The sequence below is a fragment of the Labeo rohita genome, chromosome 4, assembly GCF_022985175.1.
Source record: "Labeo rohita strain BAU-BD-2019 chromosome 4, IGBB_LRoh.1.0, whole genome shotgun sequence".
NCBI classification, from domain to species: domain Eukaryota; kingdom Metazoa; phylum Chordata; class Actinopteri; order Cypriniformes; family Cyprinidae; genus Labeo; species Labeo rohita.
The window spans coordinates 21,155,032-21,174,456 of NC_066872.1; the positions used below are offsets into that span (position 1 = coordinate 21,155,032).

Below are 19,425 nucleotides of genomic sequence, written 5' to 3' on the forward strand. Positions count from 1 at the left end.
ACGTCTTGTTACTACCACGAATTCTACTATTAATAACAATATTAAACACACTAAGGTTTAATGAGCTGCTGGGTTCATGAATATTAATCACGTTGTCTGCGTTCGCTCTAACTGATTTGCTGTAATCAAAACAGGGACGATAATAGGTGAGCGCCAGCCAATGAGATTGCTGTTTGCACATTAGTTCCGCCTACTACCGGAGAAACCAGCAGTTCTTAAAAGCTGAAGTATTCCAAAGGAGGTCCATTGTTTTGAGAGGAAAATACAACAAAGAATATCGTTTACACGTAGCGAGTCAATTCTGCATGGTATAAGACTCTGTCGCTTTGTATCTTTCTTTGGGTGTGTGAGACAAACTGACGGCTAGTCGTGTGCCTTCACACTAGAGTTTACAGCTCGTCAAATACAGGTACGCTGCGCATCCATTCAGATGAACTGAAAAATAAAATTATAATAATATTATAATAAATGATAGTAACGCCGTATTTTATTGGCAGTAATGGTAACGGCGTTGTAACGTATGAAACAGTAATTCGTTTGATTACTCGTTACTGAAAAAATAACGCCGTTATTCCCATCACTGATGACAATTCAATATTCTTCTATCATATCTGATTTCTATGCATTCATAAGTTCACCAGAGATGTTCTGGTTGTGGTCTGGGAAGTGAGTAATGCATTGTTAAACTTAAAAGACACTGTTCTACCCGTGTGTTTTGAACCATCCAAATGAGTTCCACCAGGTAGAGAAAGGTGGGCTACACTGCGTGTGACCCCTCTGATGCTAACAGCCAATCATAGTACTGTAGGCAAGAGTGCATGAGAAAGTAATATCCATCCGATAAAGAGAAACCTTAACAGATACACAAAGTTCTAGCCATTTATATGTGGACACTGAGTTTCAAATCTAAAGTAGCCCTTAAAGGAGAATTCCACTTCCAGAATAAAAATGTACAGATAATGTACTCACCCCCTTGTCATCCAAGATGTTCATGTCTTTCTTTCTTCAGTCGTAAAGAAATTGTTTTTTTGAAGAAAACATTGGAGCATTTTTCTCCATATTGTGGACGTCTATGGTGCCCTGAGTTTGAACTTCCAAAATGCAGTTTAAATGCGGCTTCAAACGATCCCAGCTGAGGAAGAAAGGTCTTATCTAGCGAAACGATTGGTTATTTTAATAAAAATAATACAATTTATATACTTTTTTTAAATGTCAATTGCTCGTCTTGTCTAGGTCTGCCTGAACTCAGTTTTTTTCCGGTTCATGACAGTTAGGGTATGTCGAAAAACTACCATCTCATGTTCTCTCTCAACTTCAAAATCATCCTATATTGCTGTTTTACCTTTTTAGTTAAGGGTGTTCAATCTTTTTTGCATGTTCACTTTGCAAAGAATGGGTCGGTACTTCTGCAGCGATGTAGGATGATTTTGAAATGATAGAAGTTGAGAAAGAAAATATGATTAGACATAACCTAACTGTTTTGAACCAGAATACACAGAGTTCAGGCAGAGCAAAACAAGATGAGTGTTTGAGATTAAAAAGTATTTAAATTGTATTTTTTAATAAAAATAATCATTTTGTTAGGTAAGACCCTTCTTCTTTGGCTGGGATAATTTACAGCCGCATTTGGGATAGTTTGAAGCTGCATTTAAATTACATTTTGGAAGTTCAAAATCGGGGCACCATAGCAGTCCATTATATGGAGAAAAATCCTGAAATATTTTCCTCAAAAAATGATTTATTTACGACTGAAGAAAAAGACATCAACATTTTGAATGGCAAGGGGGTGAGTACATTATCTTTAAATTTTTGTTTTGGAAGTTTACTACTACTTTAAGTACACCAGTAAAAATCAACTATGAGAGAACTGTTTTATGTCATCAGTGTGGGATGAATTTCACAGATAGGAAGCATCTTAGGAACTAGGGCTACACAATTAATCGCATGATATTGTGAGGCGCGCTTAGTCAATGAAGCCGGTACTTTGATTAGTAGTAAAGCTCCATCACGTGCGTTCAGCTGGAGCGGCAATTAATACACAGAGCCGTAAATCACTGACAAGCTACGCCAAATCGCGCTCAAAATCGAATTTGAGCGCGCCTCACAATATCGTGCGATTAATCGTGCAGCCCTATTAGGAACCATGTAATAACTAAGACCGGAGAGAAGCCTTTCTTGTGTCATCACTGTGGAAAGACTTTCAAAAACAAAGCAAACCATAAATTTAACCTAACTATCCCTATGTAAAATTCTTTTTCATTATTTGCCGATAGCCTCGTTGACACCGCACCATTGTGCTTTGGGCTACCCGAGTTCGATTCCCATCTCCCTCTCTCTCTCACTTTGCTTTCTATCTGCTGTCCTATCAGAATAATGGCATAAAACACCAAACACCCCAAGTGGCATTTTAGTCACAAAATAAATCATTAAGAAAACAGCACTTGTGAAAGCATCTGATCAAAGCGATGTGGATGTGTTTCCACTAGGCTCTGCATTCACCACTCCAGACAAGTCATGCCCAATGTATATAGATTATACCATGGTCTGTTTGAATGCTCGATTCTGATTGGCTGGCAGGTATGCGTTAAAACTGTCTGGTGCACAGATAGTTCCAAGTCAGTTTAATGACTGTTCTATATTAATGCGCTGCTTTAATTGATGCACACAAACACTCACACACCAAGAGAATGAGACAGAGAGAGTGAGAGAGGTCGGAGATTGCAAATTGGAACTCACACAGGAACTCACCCCCCTCTGCCCCATGAATTTTATTAATAAAATAGCCTAGATATTAGATCGCTACATTATTTTATTCTACAACACTTTGGTAAAATCATTGTTTTTGAAAAGTTTGTTTGTAGAGAGAGATCCGCTGATGCAGGTAACTCGCACACAACTGTCATTTCTCTCTCTCTCTTGATCGACAATTATTTCAAATAAATGCTATAATTTATTCAAATTAATGTGATCTTACCACACTATTTTATCTCTGTGTCTGATTTTAAGTGGGTCCGAGTCAAACATTACCCTGCAAACTTCAAGAACAGCTTTGACTTGCCAATGCTGGCAAATGACCATGGTATAAGAGGGATAATGCATGGTTAGCTGTGAATTAAATGATTTTAATGCACTTCGCATCAGGTGGTTCTTGGCCTCCACGTCGTGCATTAAAATCAATTAATGCACAGCTAGCCGTGCATTATCCATTAGTTATACAACTGCTTGCTTGAAAACAGTGTCATTTTCAGTTGGATTTACAACTTTTGTTTCTACTATAAAGATGCTCTCAGCAAATAAGTTGGAACCCAAGAGAACATGAACCTTTTATATAATCACAATGGACTTTTCAGTAAAATTCAGTTTGGCAAGCTGCCTCAATCTCCAAACGAACTAAGTATGGTTTGACTATGGTCATTTTGTTGGAGATCTAAAATGTCAAAGGTGACAAAGTAGCATAAATTGTCTGTTTACAAAGATCACAGTATGCAGGTGAACATTTAACTTGTCAAACATGTTTATTTGTTCATTTTCTTTGTATATATAAACATTACAAAAAGAATTGAACATTATAAAAAGAGAAATTTTATAAACTCTTAAAATATAATTGGAATTTATGCTGAACTCAAGCTATCATAGAACTACTATACTCGCCACATTTAAGTCCTCACATTTCTAAAACATAACATGAAAAATATCTCATAATTTTATGACCATAAGCATTTAAATAATATTAAAACAGGAAAAGAGGAAGAGCACACAGAGTCTGCTATTGAACAGCCATCATTCAAGGAATATGTTTGTCAAGTTCTCCATAAAACCTTTTCTTCAAGTTGATATTTTTTATTCTTTCTGCAAAAACTGCAAGTAGTCATACAGAAAATAACATCATAAATGTTAAACAACAAAATAAAGGTGACAGACACATAGAAAAAAATGGACTTTAACAAGTGAGAAAATGACCTGAGATTCCATTTAAAAAAAAAAAAAAAGTGTCAGTGGTTGTGGTGGGTTACCTGAAACAATTAGTTTGACACACACACAGCATGTGTAATTTGCATAATTCTTTTTATCAGTCTGTTGGTATGTTGTCATTTTCTGATGTATTTTTCACTGCGTGAGAACATGATATGTACTGTGAGAGTGGCATTGTTTTTCGGACACATCAACAGTAACTAAGGAGGGTGGGTTTTTGTGAAAGGTCAATTGAGTCATGTCTCAAAAGTCAAAAATATGAACAGCAAAGATTAGACATTTTTGGGGACTGATGACATACAACATGCAGCAGCAGAAGAGTGGCTTATGTTTGATGATAATAAGTACATCAGAGAAATGTTTTTAAAAATGACCAATGCAAACAGGACAGTGTCTGTCTTTCTGTTGTAGACTGTTCATTATATTGTTTCGAATATCAGATCTTTTAACTAATAAAATCTCTGTAACTGTATTGACCAAAAAGTTTGTTTATTCTGACAAAATATTATCTTGATGATCTCATTGCACCTACAGCTAGACATTAAAGGAGAAGTCCACTTCCAGAACAAAGATTTACAGATAATGTACTCACCCCATTGTCATCCAAGATGTTCATGTCTTTCTTTCTTCAGTCGGAAGGAAATTATGTTTTTTGAGGAAAACATTTCAGCATTTTTCTCCATGTACCCGAAGTTTGAACTTCCAAAATGCCAGAATACACAGAGCTCAGGCAGAGCAAGACGAGACAAGCGTTTGAGATTAAAAAATTTCAATTGTATTTTTTAAATGAAAATAACCGATCGTTTCACTAGAAAAGACCCTTCTTCCTCGGCAGGGATCGTTTACAACCGCATTTGGGATCGTTTGAAGCCGCATTTAAACTGCATTTTGGGGAAGTTCGAAATCGGGGCACCATAGTAGTCCATTATATGGAGAAAAATCCTGAAGTGTTTTCCTCAAAAAAACATAATTTCTTTACGACTGAAGAAAGAGAGACACAAACATTTTGGATGACAAGGGGGTGAGTACATTTTCTGTAAATTATTGTTCTGGAAGTGGACTTCTCCTTTGAAATACATGAATGATACAGTGGTAATTGACAGCATTAATTACAGTACAGAAGCTATAAAATATTTTTTCTGCCTTGAAAAAATGTTTGTTTTAGTATAAACTATTATAGTGATTATACAATCATAACCATAAAATTATCCTTAGTAAAATATATATCAAATATTATGGAAGATCAATATTGGCTATTGTTCAGCAGTGTATTTTATTTTGAACAACTGTGCCTCTGTATTTTCTTGTTTGACTTTGAATGCTTCTTCAATCATCATGTCTTCACTCTCTTCTTTAATAAATGCCATTTTTATAATAGTGTCAGTTGGATCTCAGTTGTTTCACAGAGAGTTTTTCCTGTGTGTTTGGACAAATTGTCATGGTTAAGATAAGAATAATTAACACAAGGAAAAATAAATCCAGACTAAATGTCTGGGTGCATTTTAATCAGCTGAAGAGATCTTAAAATCTCTTAAATCTTGCACTACAAACTAATAAAAGCAAAGTATACAGACATTTAAAAAATATTATTTTAATTAATAAATTATTTAATAGATTACACTTTAATTAACACATTTCTATTGGTTTGTAATAGTTTTCATTACACATGTTTGTGGGGGGTTTTTCGTTTCATTGTTTTGAGCAGCAGGTGTCATCAGCATGCAGTGATTCGAACACTTCGAAATAGTAAATCATTCTGCAAAACAATTCATTCCATCAATTGAGTTTAGGATAAACTGATTCACAAAATAGTGAATGTGTGGATGCATTTTACTCAAAATAACCTTTTCAATTTTTCAAAAAAAAAAAATATTCAAATGTTATATTCACTTTAAAAGCTTAACAACACTAGCCTTTCTTCAGTCGAATCACAACAGATGCTGGAGCACGGTGCACTGGCGCTGCCTTGCAATGTCATATTACCACACCAAAATAAAAGTCCTGCAGCCAGTTGCACAAACTGACTAGACATGCTTAGTGACGAAGTTTTTGTTTGTTTGTTTTTTCTTCAAGATTAGTTGTAACTGAAATTCACTTAAATTCAAATTCAAAAAAAGCAGCTGTTCTAAGTATTTTGCATTTGAAAAGTAAGTCTATTTACCCCACAGTCATAGTACCAGTAAATTTTCACCTTGTGGGGACAGTTTTTGGTTCCATGAGGAAACAAGCTTATAAATCGTACAGAATGATCTTTTTTGAAAATCTAAAAATGTAAAAAGTTTTCTGTGAGAGGATATAAAATACATGAATGATTGTATTGTGATGTGAGTTGTAAATGTGTATTTTTCTAATAATAATGCTGCATTCGCGCCATATCGTAATTAAAACATGTGACGTTCTATTTGGAGCTGTTCACGTCCTCAGACCCGGAATTATGCTTTCCTATGGCAACACTGTCAACGCCTAAACAGAGCCTACGTTGGTCAGGTGGTACAGCGGTCACGTGGTACAAGTCGTAGCTCTCAGAAGACTCCCAGTTCACAAGTTGTAATTACGAGTTCTACGAGGACATGAACGCTTTTTACAAGTTGGAATCTCATAATTACGGGAATTCCGATATGGCGTGAACGCACCTTTAGTGCATACTTGAAGTTCATTTAAATCTAAGATACCCAAATTAAGGTATTCCTAAAAAATAATGGTCTTTCAAGAATTAGTGGAAGTTAAATGAAAGTAGAAACAATAAAATGTTAACTATCTTTTAATACCATAAAGTACTGACAAAACGTTTATTCTAATTATGAAGGTAATATTACACAGTAATGTAATTTTTGTACTGTAATCAAGAGTAAATCATCAGGTTGCTGCCTATTCAAATTATTCAAATCATTCACTATTGAGTTTCACACTGACACAGTTTATACCTGCTGAACTCCACAGAAACATCTGCAGATTAAAAAAAATACATCTTTACAGGACATCTAGAGCTGTAGACACAAATGAAGAGGATGTGATAGGTAAAGGTGAGCAGAGAATAGAAAAAGAACAAGTGAGAGGGCAGTGGAGACAGAAGAAGAGCTCCATATGACCCGATCCATTAAAGACTGACAGCATCTCTGTCTTCTGTTAGTAGAGCAGCAGTTACAAACACCTGCAATAGTATCAAACACATTGGATTCTGTATCTCACCAACATCAAATCAATATGCAGATGCTTATTTACATCAGGTTTCATAAACTGCAGATCACTGTCTGAATAAATGTAAACACTGTGGTATGAGACACTTGTCACAATACACTGTAGAGACACACTGGAGCATGGATATACAACAGTCCTTAAATAAGCAAAAAATTAATAATCCACGATACAGGCAGGAGATGACACATGTAAACAACCAGTAGACCCGACAGAGACATAATGGAAGGACCAGGACTTAAATACATGAGGTAATTGGGAGAAACACAGGTGTGATGAAAAACTAATTAGACAGAGGAGTAACTGGGTCATTGGGCACATGGAGAGGGAAAACACAACAAAACACTCCATAAACATGACATTATCACCCCCTTCCCGGAAGTGCCGTCAACAACAATAGAAGGAGGCAAGGCCATCTGCATTTTTAGAGACGGAGACATCTGCTCAGGGTACAGTTCAACAATGCTTTTGACGTCAATGACGATAGCGTCATGGGTGTGACAAGTTTGAATCCCGGCTCGAGGACCTTTCCTGATCTCGCTCCCTTCCATCTCTCCCCTTCACTTCCTGTCTCCTCTACATTGACCTATAATAATAAAGGCAAAAATAAATCTAAAATACAAAACAAAACAACGTTGTCGACTTTTCGAGATTTTCTCTAGTACTGCCAAGACAGCCCGAAAGAAAAAAAAACCAAAACAATATACATGTGCATGATAGTGGAGTTTGTGGGAGAAAGAACAATTGGACCTGTAGAAAAATCATGGTACTTAGATGGCTACCCATGATGTCATAAATACAAAGACTTGGACCAGTTGCTGAAGAGTGTCAGGATGATGGAGATAAAGGATACCAAACATCAGGCAATAATTTTGCATAAGTCAGGTAAATAGAGTAAGTACACAGTAAATGGGCAGTAATAAAACAAGTTTGTCACATGGGGTGTGCGATATAACGATATTCGATTGTGAATGATTAAAATGTCTCCACAATCTACTTTTTCAAAAATGTTGTATCGTCCAATAGTGCACATTCTATTGATTTCGCCTAAATCCCAACGTGCTGTGCAAGTACGCAACAAATTGAGATGCTTGCTAGATGATGTTGTGGTGATAGGCTTGTGTGTTCAGTCAGTGAGACGATAGATGAAAACAGAGGAGTTGGTAACTAAAAATATTCAACATTGGTAATATGTAAATGGTTTGGATTTTAAAGAAGACAAAAGACATGGCGCAAACTCGTATTTGCAAATGTTGCAATGATAAGATTCGCACGTCAGATGGCAACACAATCTTTTTAACCGCCTCAAAAGAAAGCAGAAAAAAGGTAAAAATGAATTAATTTGACCTTAAATTACTTTGAAATTGCAGAAATTAACCAGGGATTCACCAATGTTAGGTCTATGAAGATCATCTTGGCCTCCTTGGACATCAGTGACTGTGGTGATGGTGCTCACTGCATTGATTTTGGCAAATTCCTGTCATTTTCAACATCCCACATGTAATCAAATCCATCAGGAAGAACTTAAAAATGTGGAACTGATGTAATCATAAAATATTGTTGCTATAATAAAGTAACAAAAAAAATGTCTGTGGAAAGCCACTGATAGTCAATACTAATTTTATGCAAAATGTCACAAAACTTATTTTACAAATGTATTATGTAAAACGAAAATTGTTGATTTTTTTTCTATGTGCTGTCTGAGTTGACCCCATCTAGCAGGCCAAGAAGGCCTGCAGGTGTAGCTGGAACCATTCTACCTTACATACTGCTATCCTTCTTTTACATTCGTTAAATGATACTTAAAATATGGAACAACAACACTGGACAATGGAATCTTTTGGACTGCTTCTGCAACATTTTGTTTCTTACAAGACTTACCTCATAGTTTGGAGGCCATAAAGTGTCATGAAACCACCTTGAGTACTACTTTAAAGATCGTAGAAGAGCCATCTGCATGGTTCCAAAATTAAATAATAAAGAGTAAAATCAGGTTTTTCTACATACAAATTGAGAGACATTGTCCCTGTTTTTATTTCCATTAGATGACAGTTCTAGGTCATTTCAATTAGAAATCTTTTCATTTTTAACATGTTATATTCTTTTAACAATTTTGAAAGCAATTTCACACGTACAAAAGAACAAATCAGAACTGATATCTTAAAAACAGACAGCAATTGTAATGACTGTCAATGTAAACTCAACTCAGAATGAGTTATTAATGTTCAAACAATCATTTTAAAACACTTTAACCACCCTTGAGAAGCATACATATTGGAAATCCACTTCAAAATGACCACTCAAATGAAAAATCCTTTTAAATGCTTTCCTACAGTTCAATTTTCATGAGTTAAATTTTTAAGAATTAATAATTGAGAAATACCAGTACATAAAATAACCAGAGACTTGATGCAGTGTGCGCTGAAACAAACTTTCCATAATTTATGTGGCTTTTAGAATCCACACATCTTCAAAGGAGATTAACATTGGGTGATTAATTTCACTGGATGGCAGAGTAACAAAGATGCACTAAAAAACTGTATCTTTGCGGGCAAGAAAAGAATGTGTGCAGTACAAAACACGACAAAAATAGAAAAAGCCTCTAGTTGCCACTAACTCAGCAAAAATGTAACTTTATATACAACTCACAGCCTTTGTAGAATTTACAAACCAATGCTTATTCCAATGATTATCAGGTCGCTCTCCTAATTAACAATAATAATCAATAATGATATTGTGATGTTTCATACTGTGGTGTCATGGAGTCTTCTGACATTCACCAGTTTTGACATTATCTGTCTGTGTGTTAAGTTGCATCATTAGTTTGCATCATTAAGAGTGATGCAAAAAAGAAAAAGTTTCTAAATCAGATTTGAGCAGCCAGAACATCCAGACCGAGATGCATCTGTAACATTTTTTATTGATATAGCATTATATATCACCAACAAATGTTGTTTGTATCAGATTTGATAAAATCAGATTTCATTTGTCTATTTTATTTTTCTTTTTTGCTCTCCAGACTTTAAAAACCTATTAAAAACCTCTGGATATACATAAAAACGCATATTTGCTGATAGTCTGAACACAGCCTATGTTCTCTTTCTAATGTAATGATAATCAGGTATATCCTGAAATTCCTGGGTCTCTGTCACCAACCATAGCATCCTTTCACAAGATCCAATCCAAACTCCTTGATTAAACTGAGAAGAATGTTGCCTGATGGGAACAGGTTGTGGTCCACTGCTTCTTGGCTTGGCAAATGTGGCTTAGACATTTCATGCCTTCAAGACTAAGAACCGTATTTCAGATAAACACCAGAGGCTGCATTGTAATGGTATCAAGTGGATTCAGAATGCAAACTGGATTTATAGCCACATTACATGTCACACAGCCACTCTGAGAATAAGTTACACAGCAGTCACACATTCCTCTTCATCTCCATCGAAACTGAAATGCCCTGTAGTTCAAAGTCTGTTGACTACTGGATCCTTTAATCCTTCCAGAGGAAAAAGGTGTAGAGTCTTATCCATCATATCAAATCCAGGAAGAACATTAAGCCTTTTGTTCTCTCTTACTTGACCTACTGGCATTGCAATGTTTGAGGGAGAGATTCTCAGATCATTTTGCTTAGAAGTAAATTACATTATGGGCAGTATCAGCTCAAATATCTGTATAGATTCACACCCTCTTTCAAATGGTATAACATGAGAAAAAACAATTAAAACAAAACATTGTGCCAATTAAAAACAAACAAGGACAACAATTTTAATTAAAACATTCCTTATGTTTTTGTCCTTAAGCTTTATAAACTTTGTTCCTCCCATCCAGTTTTGAGACAGCAGTGCCAAGCCAACAGACTGTAAGTTAAAGGAGAACTCCACTTCCAGAAAAACAATTTACAAATAATTTTCTCACCCCCTTGTGAGTAATTTTTTCTCCAGTATAATGGACTTCATTGGTGCCCCGATTTTGAACTTCCAAAATGTAGTTTAAATGCAGATTCAAATGGCTCTAAACAATCCCAGTTGAAGAAGAACGGTCTTATCTAGCAAAACGATCAGTCATTTTCTTTGAAAATGAAACCTTTTGGTCCTCCAGAAGATCAGCATCCTACAGCGCTCCATGTTCAAGGAACATGTTGTCAGTTGTCGAAACTGATTCCTGCTCCTTCCGCCACTGTACTGCCACCAGCGCAACCAGTGGAAGAAGTCACTGCCGCCGTACTGCTCACTCAACCACAGAGAATGTAAATATCCCTTCCAAACCTCTTCCAGAGACCTTGGCATTGTTGTGTATTATCAGTATATCATATAGCTGATTGCAGTTGATAACAAATCTTACGTGTATTTGTTGATGCATAATAAGGTTCTTCACCTTATTTGCTTCAGAGTAGCAACAGTTTATGTTTGCAGATAACGTAGCTCTGACATAGAAACACCCAACATAATCACTTGCATTTTATACATCTTATGCACTTTATTCCTTTTTCATTCATGGTATTCATTTAGTAGTTGTTGATTACCCTTGACTATCTTTTGTTAATAAAATTAATTTTATTACAACTTGTGTCTTCCTTGTGTTAATAATACAGTAAGAGGTTCTACAAGTTAGAGATCCCACCAATCTTTCTTATGTGACGTATTTATAACCACACATTAAGTGACACATGATTCAAGAATCATAACATCATCTATGATGTGAGTACCCATCACTACACTATTTCGCCTCCCTAGGTGGACGAAAGCGAAATTCACTAAAATCCTTAGGCAAGACAATATAACAAAGCATTTTAGAAACATTTGAAAAGAACCGTCTACCATTCTCCAGTCAACATTATTATATATTAGTTATATACATATAAATATCCTGATGCACATTCACATGATATGAATATTTATGGCACAGGTGGCCTTGTGACCAGTGTGATCACATGACCAGCTGGATACTAAACACTATCTTACACTTACATATAATAATCAATAACTGTGTATGTTACATGATGCTGCAGCAAACCATTAGACATAACTGCCAATATAAATGTCACGAAAACTATAACATTCACGAAAACTATAATGTGACAGTTGTAAAATCAGAGTATCACATAATCCATCTACAGCTCCGTCTGTTTAAATGTGGAAAGAACAATATGTATTAACAAGATAGACTGCAAAAAAGATGGACAATGCATCTCCACTTCCTTCCAATATAGGAAATTGAAGCCAAAACATCTCAGTATGGCAGCTGTCATATTGCGTTTTTTGGACCCAGAGTCTGCACAGTAGTGACTGGTGATCGAAACATTTTGGCTTTACTTTTGAGAACTTGCCTTAACCAAATGTATAAGTTAAACATCAGTTGTAACTATTAGCTAGTTGCTTATTAGCATGCATATTGGCTATTAATATTTATAAAGCACACATTAATGCCTTATTCTACATATCTGTGATCTAAGAAAACCCAACACATGGTGAAATTTTATCTTTTTTAGGTTTTAATACCATATGAAAGCTGGGTTCAATTATGCCATTTCCAAAACTGTTTTTATTTTGTCCATAGCTTGAACAAAATATGAATTGATACACCTTTATTAAACATGTTACGTGGTTTATTTTGATAGGTTAACTGTTTTTGTGGTGTTAAGGAAAAGCACCTCAGCAGCGCGTTCTTAACATAGGAGAAAGACACAGTCATTTATGCTTGCTGCAATAAAGTTTTATCCTGAGTCTGAGCAGGTATTTTTGCATTTTGCTTGATTCCAGTCAGGGTTATTTTATCCATCTCATTTCCCAGCCTTTTGCTTTTCTTATGCCCTGTCCAATAAAGGCAGAACACATGAAATAACATCAATTAAAAAAAGAAAGAAAGAAAGAAATTGCTTTCCACAGTGCTCTTTCTGTTTTCTGAAGTGTTCTTTAAGCTTTACATTTAGTATATGGAGAAGTAGTGTATCTTATTGAAGCACACATTTTCCATGATTCTTTTGAAATCTGTTAATATTATCCGAATTTCTTTCTTGAATTCTTTTGACTTCTGCAGCAAGAATCCCAGTGATGTCTCTGTACATTCTTATGTCATCTGCCATCAGCTGCATGTGTTCCTCCATTTCATTTATCTTCTGGAGCAAAAATTTATCTTTTACTGTTTCCCTCAAATTCTCTGATAATTTAGGAAAATCCATGTTTGCTTGCTCAATATTATCTCCTGATTTTATGAGGGTGTTGTCTTTATTAGGTGTGTCAGTATCTTTGCTGATCGTCTGATCTATATGTTTTATTGCATCTCTTTCCTCTTCTCCACTTGAAGTTTCTTTTGCTTCATTTTCTTCAAAATACATTTCAGCCCTTTGCCTTTGTTGTGTTTCTTTTTTTCTCCATGTGATATTTCCAATTTTAATGCCTTTCCATTTTATAATTTTCTTGCAGTCTTGTTCAAATTCTCCTCCTGTTGCACCATGTGTTGTTTCTATCGCTGTATCTGTTTTTCCTTTATGTTTTCTAGACAGTGTGCCATATTTCAGCTTGATCATCATTTCCCTCCTTTTTCCTTTGAATTTTTCCTCCTGTAGTTTCTCTTTAATTTCTTGAATTTCAGACTCATATTTAATTTTAATGGTCTTCATCTCTTTTCTGACCTCCTCTTCTCTCCTCTTGTACTGCTGGAATAGTCTGAGTGCTCTCTCTGCCTCCCGAAACATTTGATCATTATAGAAAGTGTGATTATTTTTTGACACCATCTTATCAATCTTCTTTAATAGACCCTTGACTTGAGCAGGGTTATCCTCTTTATTATTCAATACATAATATCTTCCTCCACAGTCATGGATCAGCTCCTGGAGGTGGGGATCACCTTTCCTAATGTAGTCTTCAATACTATTTCCAAGATTATCTCCACGTGTGAACACCACCATAGTGTAGGTCTCTGCTTTCTGTCCGAAAGTCATCTTGATGAGCTGAATGGTTTCTCTCTCTTCCTGTGTGAATGGGCCGACAGCGATCACTAACAGAAGCACATGAGGTCCAGGAGCTGATAGTTCGATGCACTTCATGATCTCCTGCTGGATCTCGTCATTGCTGAGAGTTGTGTCAAAGAGTCCTGGTGTGTCCACCACAGTCACAGATCGCCCACAGACCTCTCCACTCTCTCTTTGGCACTCCTTCGTTACAGATGTTGCGCAGCCCTCAGACTGAAATATTTTGCACCCCAGAATGGTGTTTCCAGTTGCACTCTTCCCCACTCCAGTTTTTCCAATTAACACAATCCTTATGTCATTGGATTTCTTCTCAGTACCAGTAATGGCTGTCAGTAAGAAAACATGATTTTTTCAGTGTTAAAAACAATAAAAATTGTTATAATGTAAAGGTCAGATAAAAAAGAAAAAAGAGAAGTACTGTTGTTAGAAATAGTCATTCGAAATGTAATTCGAAAGAAGAACAGTACAAATACATCTCCATATATTTACTAGACACTTCTATGTTATTTTTTATTTATTGACACATAATGAATGCTACACCACAAGTGATCCAGCTAAAATAGAGCAACATTACCAGGGCCTCCAGAGCTTCTAATCATTTTTAAAAATTGTTTTTAAATCATTTTTAAAAATCGAATTTGACCAGTATACTGTATAGGCCCCTGCTATTTATAACTCATACACAGCTACATCACATAGGCTACTTTTAATCCTATACCATGCACACACACACACAGGTATTCCTATATCAGGGACATTCGATAAACTTAAAGGTTTTTCTACTGTACAAACTGTATTTTCTATCCCCTACCCCTAACCCTACACCTAAACTACACAAACCTTGCATGTTTAGATTTTCAAAAATCTTAATTCTGGATGATTTATAAGCTTGTTTCCCCTTCACCTACCCCTACCCCTACTGAAACAGAGTGCTAAGCGGAAGGCGTGAAAATATTCCCGTAAGAAATGGGACACAACTGCTATACCGTTACACGTCATCATACATCATCTAGCTCCTACAATACACACACCATGGTCCGTGTGTATTAGAGCCATTTAATTACCGTTCTGTATTAATGCGCTGCTTACTGACACACACGCACACACACACACACACAGATACATACATATATCAGCGATCGTGCAGCTCACACATCCAGGAGCAAAGAAACTTGTCAACACCGGTTACCTGACTTTTTTTTAGTAAAATAGTTTAAAGACTAAATTGCTGTGTTATATTTTCCAGCAACGAGAGGATAAAATCACTGTTTTTGAAGTAAACTCACTCATTACAAAAAGAGACGCAAAAAATGCGCTTACACGCATCTTTCATCTCTTTCTCTCAAACTGGCCATATTTGAGAAAAAAGTTTAGCCATTTCTAATTATTGGGGAGACTAGCTACCTTCGATGTCTATGGTGGTTGCAGCCCTGATCAGACATGAAAATATGTTATGGTACTATTGTGCAGTCAGTAATGGCTTAAAGGAGAACTCCACTTCCAGAACAACAATTTACAAATAATTTACTCACCCCCTTGTCATCCATGATGGTCATGTCTTTCTTTTTCTTCAGTCGTCAAGAAATTATGTTTTATTGAGGCAAACATTTCTGCATTTTTCCCATATAATGGACTGCTATGGTGCCCCAGTTTTGAACTTCCAAAAGGCAGTTTAAATGTGACTTCAAAAATCATCCTAGATAGATAAAACTCAGCTGGGATCGTTTACAATCGCATTTGGGATCATTTGAAGATACATTTAAACTGCATTTTGGAAGTTCAAAATCGGGGGACCATATCAGTCCATTATATGAGGAAAAATGCTGAAATATTTTCCTCAAAAAACATAATTTCTTTACGTCTGAAGAAAGAAAGACATGAACATCGTGGATGAGAAGGGGGTGAGTACATTATTTGTAAATTGTTGTTCTGGAAGTGGAGTTCTCCTTTAATACCAAAAATGCTTTTTCTTTACTCGGGCCATGTTGCCGCTGTAGCTGGTGTATGCTGAGATAATTGTCATAGCTTTTTGTTTGAAGTGTGGTGTCCCGAAAAATCTTAATTTAAAAGTCTGTCTGGCCCGTCCCCAACCCCTTCACATGAACGAGTGAAATGGAGGGGTAGGAGTAAGAGGTAAAAATGGGATTGGCCCTTAAAGTCCCCACAAGGTCAAAATCAACTGGTATTACTATATTTGTGGGGACATTTGGTCCTCATAATTTAGTGAATACCAGTACACACACACACACACACACACACACACACACACACACACGTCTGGTTTATTATCGTTGTGGGGACTCTCCATAGGTGCAATGGTTTTTATACTCCACACTGTATTTTCTATCCCCTTACCCTAACCCTACCCCTAAACCTAACCCTTACAGAAAACTTTCTGCATTTTTACTTTCTCAAAAAAAAATCTCATTCTGTATGATTTATAAACTTTTGTACCCATGGGGACCTCAAGCCAGTCCCCACAATGTCAAAAATTTCAGGTTTTACTATCCTTGTGGGGACATTTGGTCCCCACAATGTAGCAAAAACAAGTACACACACACACGCGCACGCACGCACACAAGTTTTTCTTGAACATGTGTGTGCTTTTTTTTTTGTAATTTACCAAAAATTGCACATTAATCTTTTTGTTTTCTTTCTTTTTTTAATCTAAACAGTAGCAGCAGTGTTTAGAGCCAAAGCTCCCACCAGCTCACCATGGAGTACAGCCATGATTGTTAGGTTAATTGAAACTTGTTCAAGGGCTTACAATCTCTCAAAAACAAACTGTCAAAACTGTCTCAACTCATAGTGTATAACCTGATACTGGATATCATGCCTTTGTGTTTATGTATTTATCAGATGTTCTGAACCAGTCTTTTTTTTACAGTTTGGTCTCGGATCTATGTTTGGACTTGGGAGGAATACTTGTTTTCCTAAAGTTATTATGGTAATTCTTTGTGCAGTACGATGATCTTATTTACTGCAGATGATCTACATTATTTTGAAAATGTTTATTAATATGCAGATTACAATACATCTGCAAAACTGCTCAAGATTTTTTTTACCCTTAGATGTTTGGCGAATTTTCCTTGTAACATTTGACTCTTCAGGATTCTTCAAATAATGGCCTCCATTTTCCTCTAACATCTTTTCAATGCTCTCCAGAAGTTGCTTAACCTGGAGTTGACCTCCTTTCTTCAATAGATGGTGGTGTGGCTGTCTGCAGGTCTGTAGTAGAGACTCCACTTCTCCTCTACCAGCATCAGAGTCTTTAATGCTTGTGTACTCCATCTGGTTCTCATACATAAAGACCACAATCACATACTCAGATGCACCTGCACCTAACATTATGTTAATGAGCTTGAGGGCATCTTTATCCTGCTCTGTATATGTGCCAGGCTTAAGGACCAGCAGCAGGGCATGCGGTCCAGGTTTAGACAACTGAAAAAATCTCCTCACATTGTTTTCTTCAGAAAAGAGAGCAAGATCAAGTAAATCAGGAGTGTTGATGACAATCAGACGTCCCTTCAAACCTGCATTTTTCTCAAACAAGTGCTGGGAGGAAGGTGACTCTGAGAACACCTGATGTCCCAGGATTGTGTTCCCACAGCAGGCTTTAACATCTGTGTGTGACCCCAGCAGTATTATTCTCCTCTCTTGTTTGGTCACAAGCACTGGAATTATAAAAACAACTTCACATAACCAGGTGAACAGGTTTTTTAACCAGTCTCCAATCCATTTATTTTCTGACCTAATTCATTCTTTTTGTTCTTTACGGCAGTGCCCTGAGACAATAACTAAAGCTCGTGACTATTGCAGCTGGCCTGATCTCAACAGAAAGAGAAACTAGTCAAGGAATATTTGATTGCAAAAAAGGGTTATCTGCAACCAAATAACCAGTCTAAACTTTAAAGACTCTTGACCTCATAGACAATTCATAACTAATCTTACAGTTTATCTTTACCAATCTTACAGTCTTTTGATTAAACTTTTCAATATACTTCAGAATGGGACACTACAGTATGACTCCCTGTTACAATAAGTATATACAATAAGTTGTATAAGGTTGTTTTGAAATTCAAATCTATAGCTTTAAATGTGTATTAACAATAAAATCCTAACTTGAGGATTTATTCAGTTTTGAAAGTACTCAGTAATCAAGCAATCAAAATCAAGGACATTTAATAAACGCAAATTACTAACTGTAAAATTGTTCTTATTTTAGTCAAATGAAATATGATGAAAAATTTAAATGAGAAACATCTGTTCTATGTTTGTGATATGGCATATTGAAAACCATTATATATTTAAAAAAATATTTTTAAATGTAAACTCTATTTTTAAATGTTTACATTTGCTTCCAATTAGTTTAAATCCTACTTAGTTGAACATTTTCTGTACTTTAAGCTACATGAAATTATTTTCATGTGCAGCAATGGCATCAATATTGTTGTATCTTGAGTAAATAAAAACAGTAAGTTATGTATGTGTATTTATTTAAAACAAATGAACAACCTATGGAGAGACTCACCAGATTGTCTATGTCGACTCCGGTGATCCATCTTCACACAGTTGTCACTATGTGTGTGTGTGTGTGTGTGTGTGTGTGTGTGTGTGCATGGGCGTCGGAACTATTGTATGTGGGTGGGACAGTTTTCAGAGTGCCGTCAGTCAAATCCATCCCACATGATGAATGCCCTATTATATTAAACTGCATTTAGCTACAGCCTTGAATTCCATACTGCTGCTTCCTCACATCTAGTCCACTTGGCTCATTCAGAGTCCAAATAAACAGTAGTGTAGTAGTGCCGGAAGAAGTGGGTATATGCTTAATGCTTGGATGCTTAGACTGAAATGTTTACAGGGGTTCACCGGTTTAAGACATTTCTGATCATAAAAACCTGCTTTTTTTCAATTTAATTTTGCTGATTCAAATTAGTAATCAATAATAATTAATATTTTACCACTCTGTGCACCTCCCCTGACATGCTCTCGCATATAAACCAAGTGTCCCGCACAAGTCTTGAAAAGTGAAGCCAAAACATTTTGATCGCCCCCAGTTGGCTGGTCCCAGTATAGATCATAAACCCTGCCCTCTCCATGTAATCTAATGGAATGTGAGGCAAACTAAATAATTAAATTTCACTTCAACAATTCTTCAATCAAAGATGTTTTTTGTCAGTTTATTTAGTTTTTAATCACACTGATGTAAGTTCAAGTGTTTGTTTTTTAAATAAATTGGGTTTTAGTTAGTTATGTGATGCTATGAAAACGGGAGCGTGACATTA

The 19,425-nt window shown here is 36.0% G+C and overlaps 1 protein-coding gene across 1 annotated transcript; it reads right to left on the reverse strand.

Moving 5' to 3' along the window:
- Positions 1-13,117: 13,117 nt before the first annotated feature.
- LOC127164532 (GTPase IMAP family member 7-like) lies at positions 13,118-18,699 on the reverse strand. Its single transcript, XM_051108506.1, has 2 exons — positions 18,669-18,699; positions 13,118-14,463 (listed from the first exon to the last, which is right to left on the reverse strand). The coding sequence occupies exons 1-2, from the start codon at positions 18,697-18,699 to the stop codon at positions 13,118-13,120; spliced, it is 1,377 nt and encodes a 458-aa protein (XP_050964463.1).
- Between the last annotated feature and the right edge of the window lie 726 nt (positions 18,700-19,425).

Bases quoted from the DNA above. Each gene is read 5' to 3' on its own strand.
- LOC127164532 (XM_051108506.1), bottom strand. From the start codon at position 18,699: ATGGATCACCGGAGTCGACATAGACAATCTG. The intron at 14,464-18,668 runs GTGAGTCTCTCC...TCTTACTGACAG, and splicing joins GAGTCGACATAGACAATCTG to CCATTACTGGTACTGAGAAG.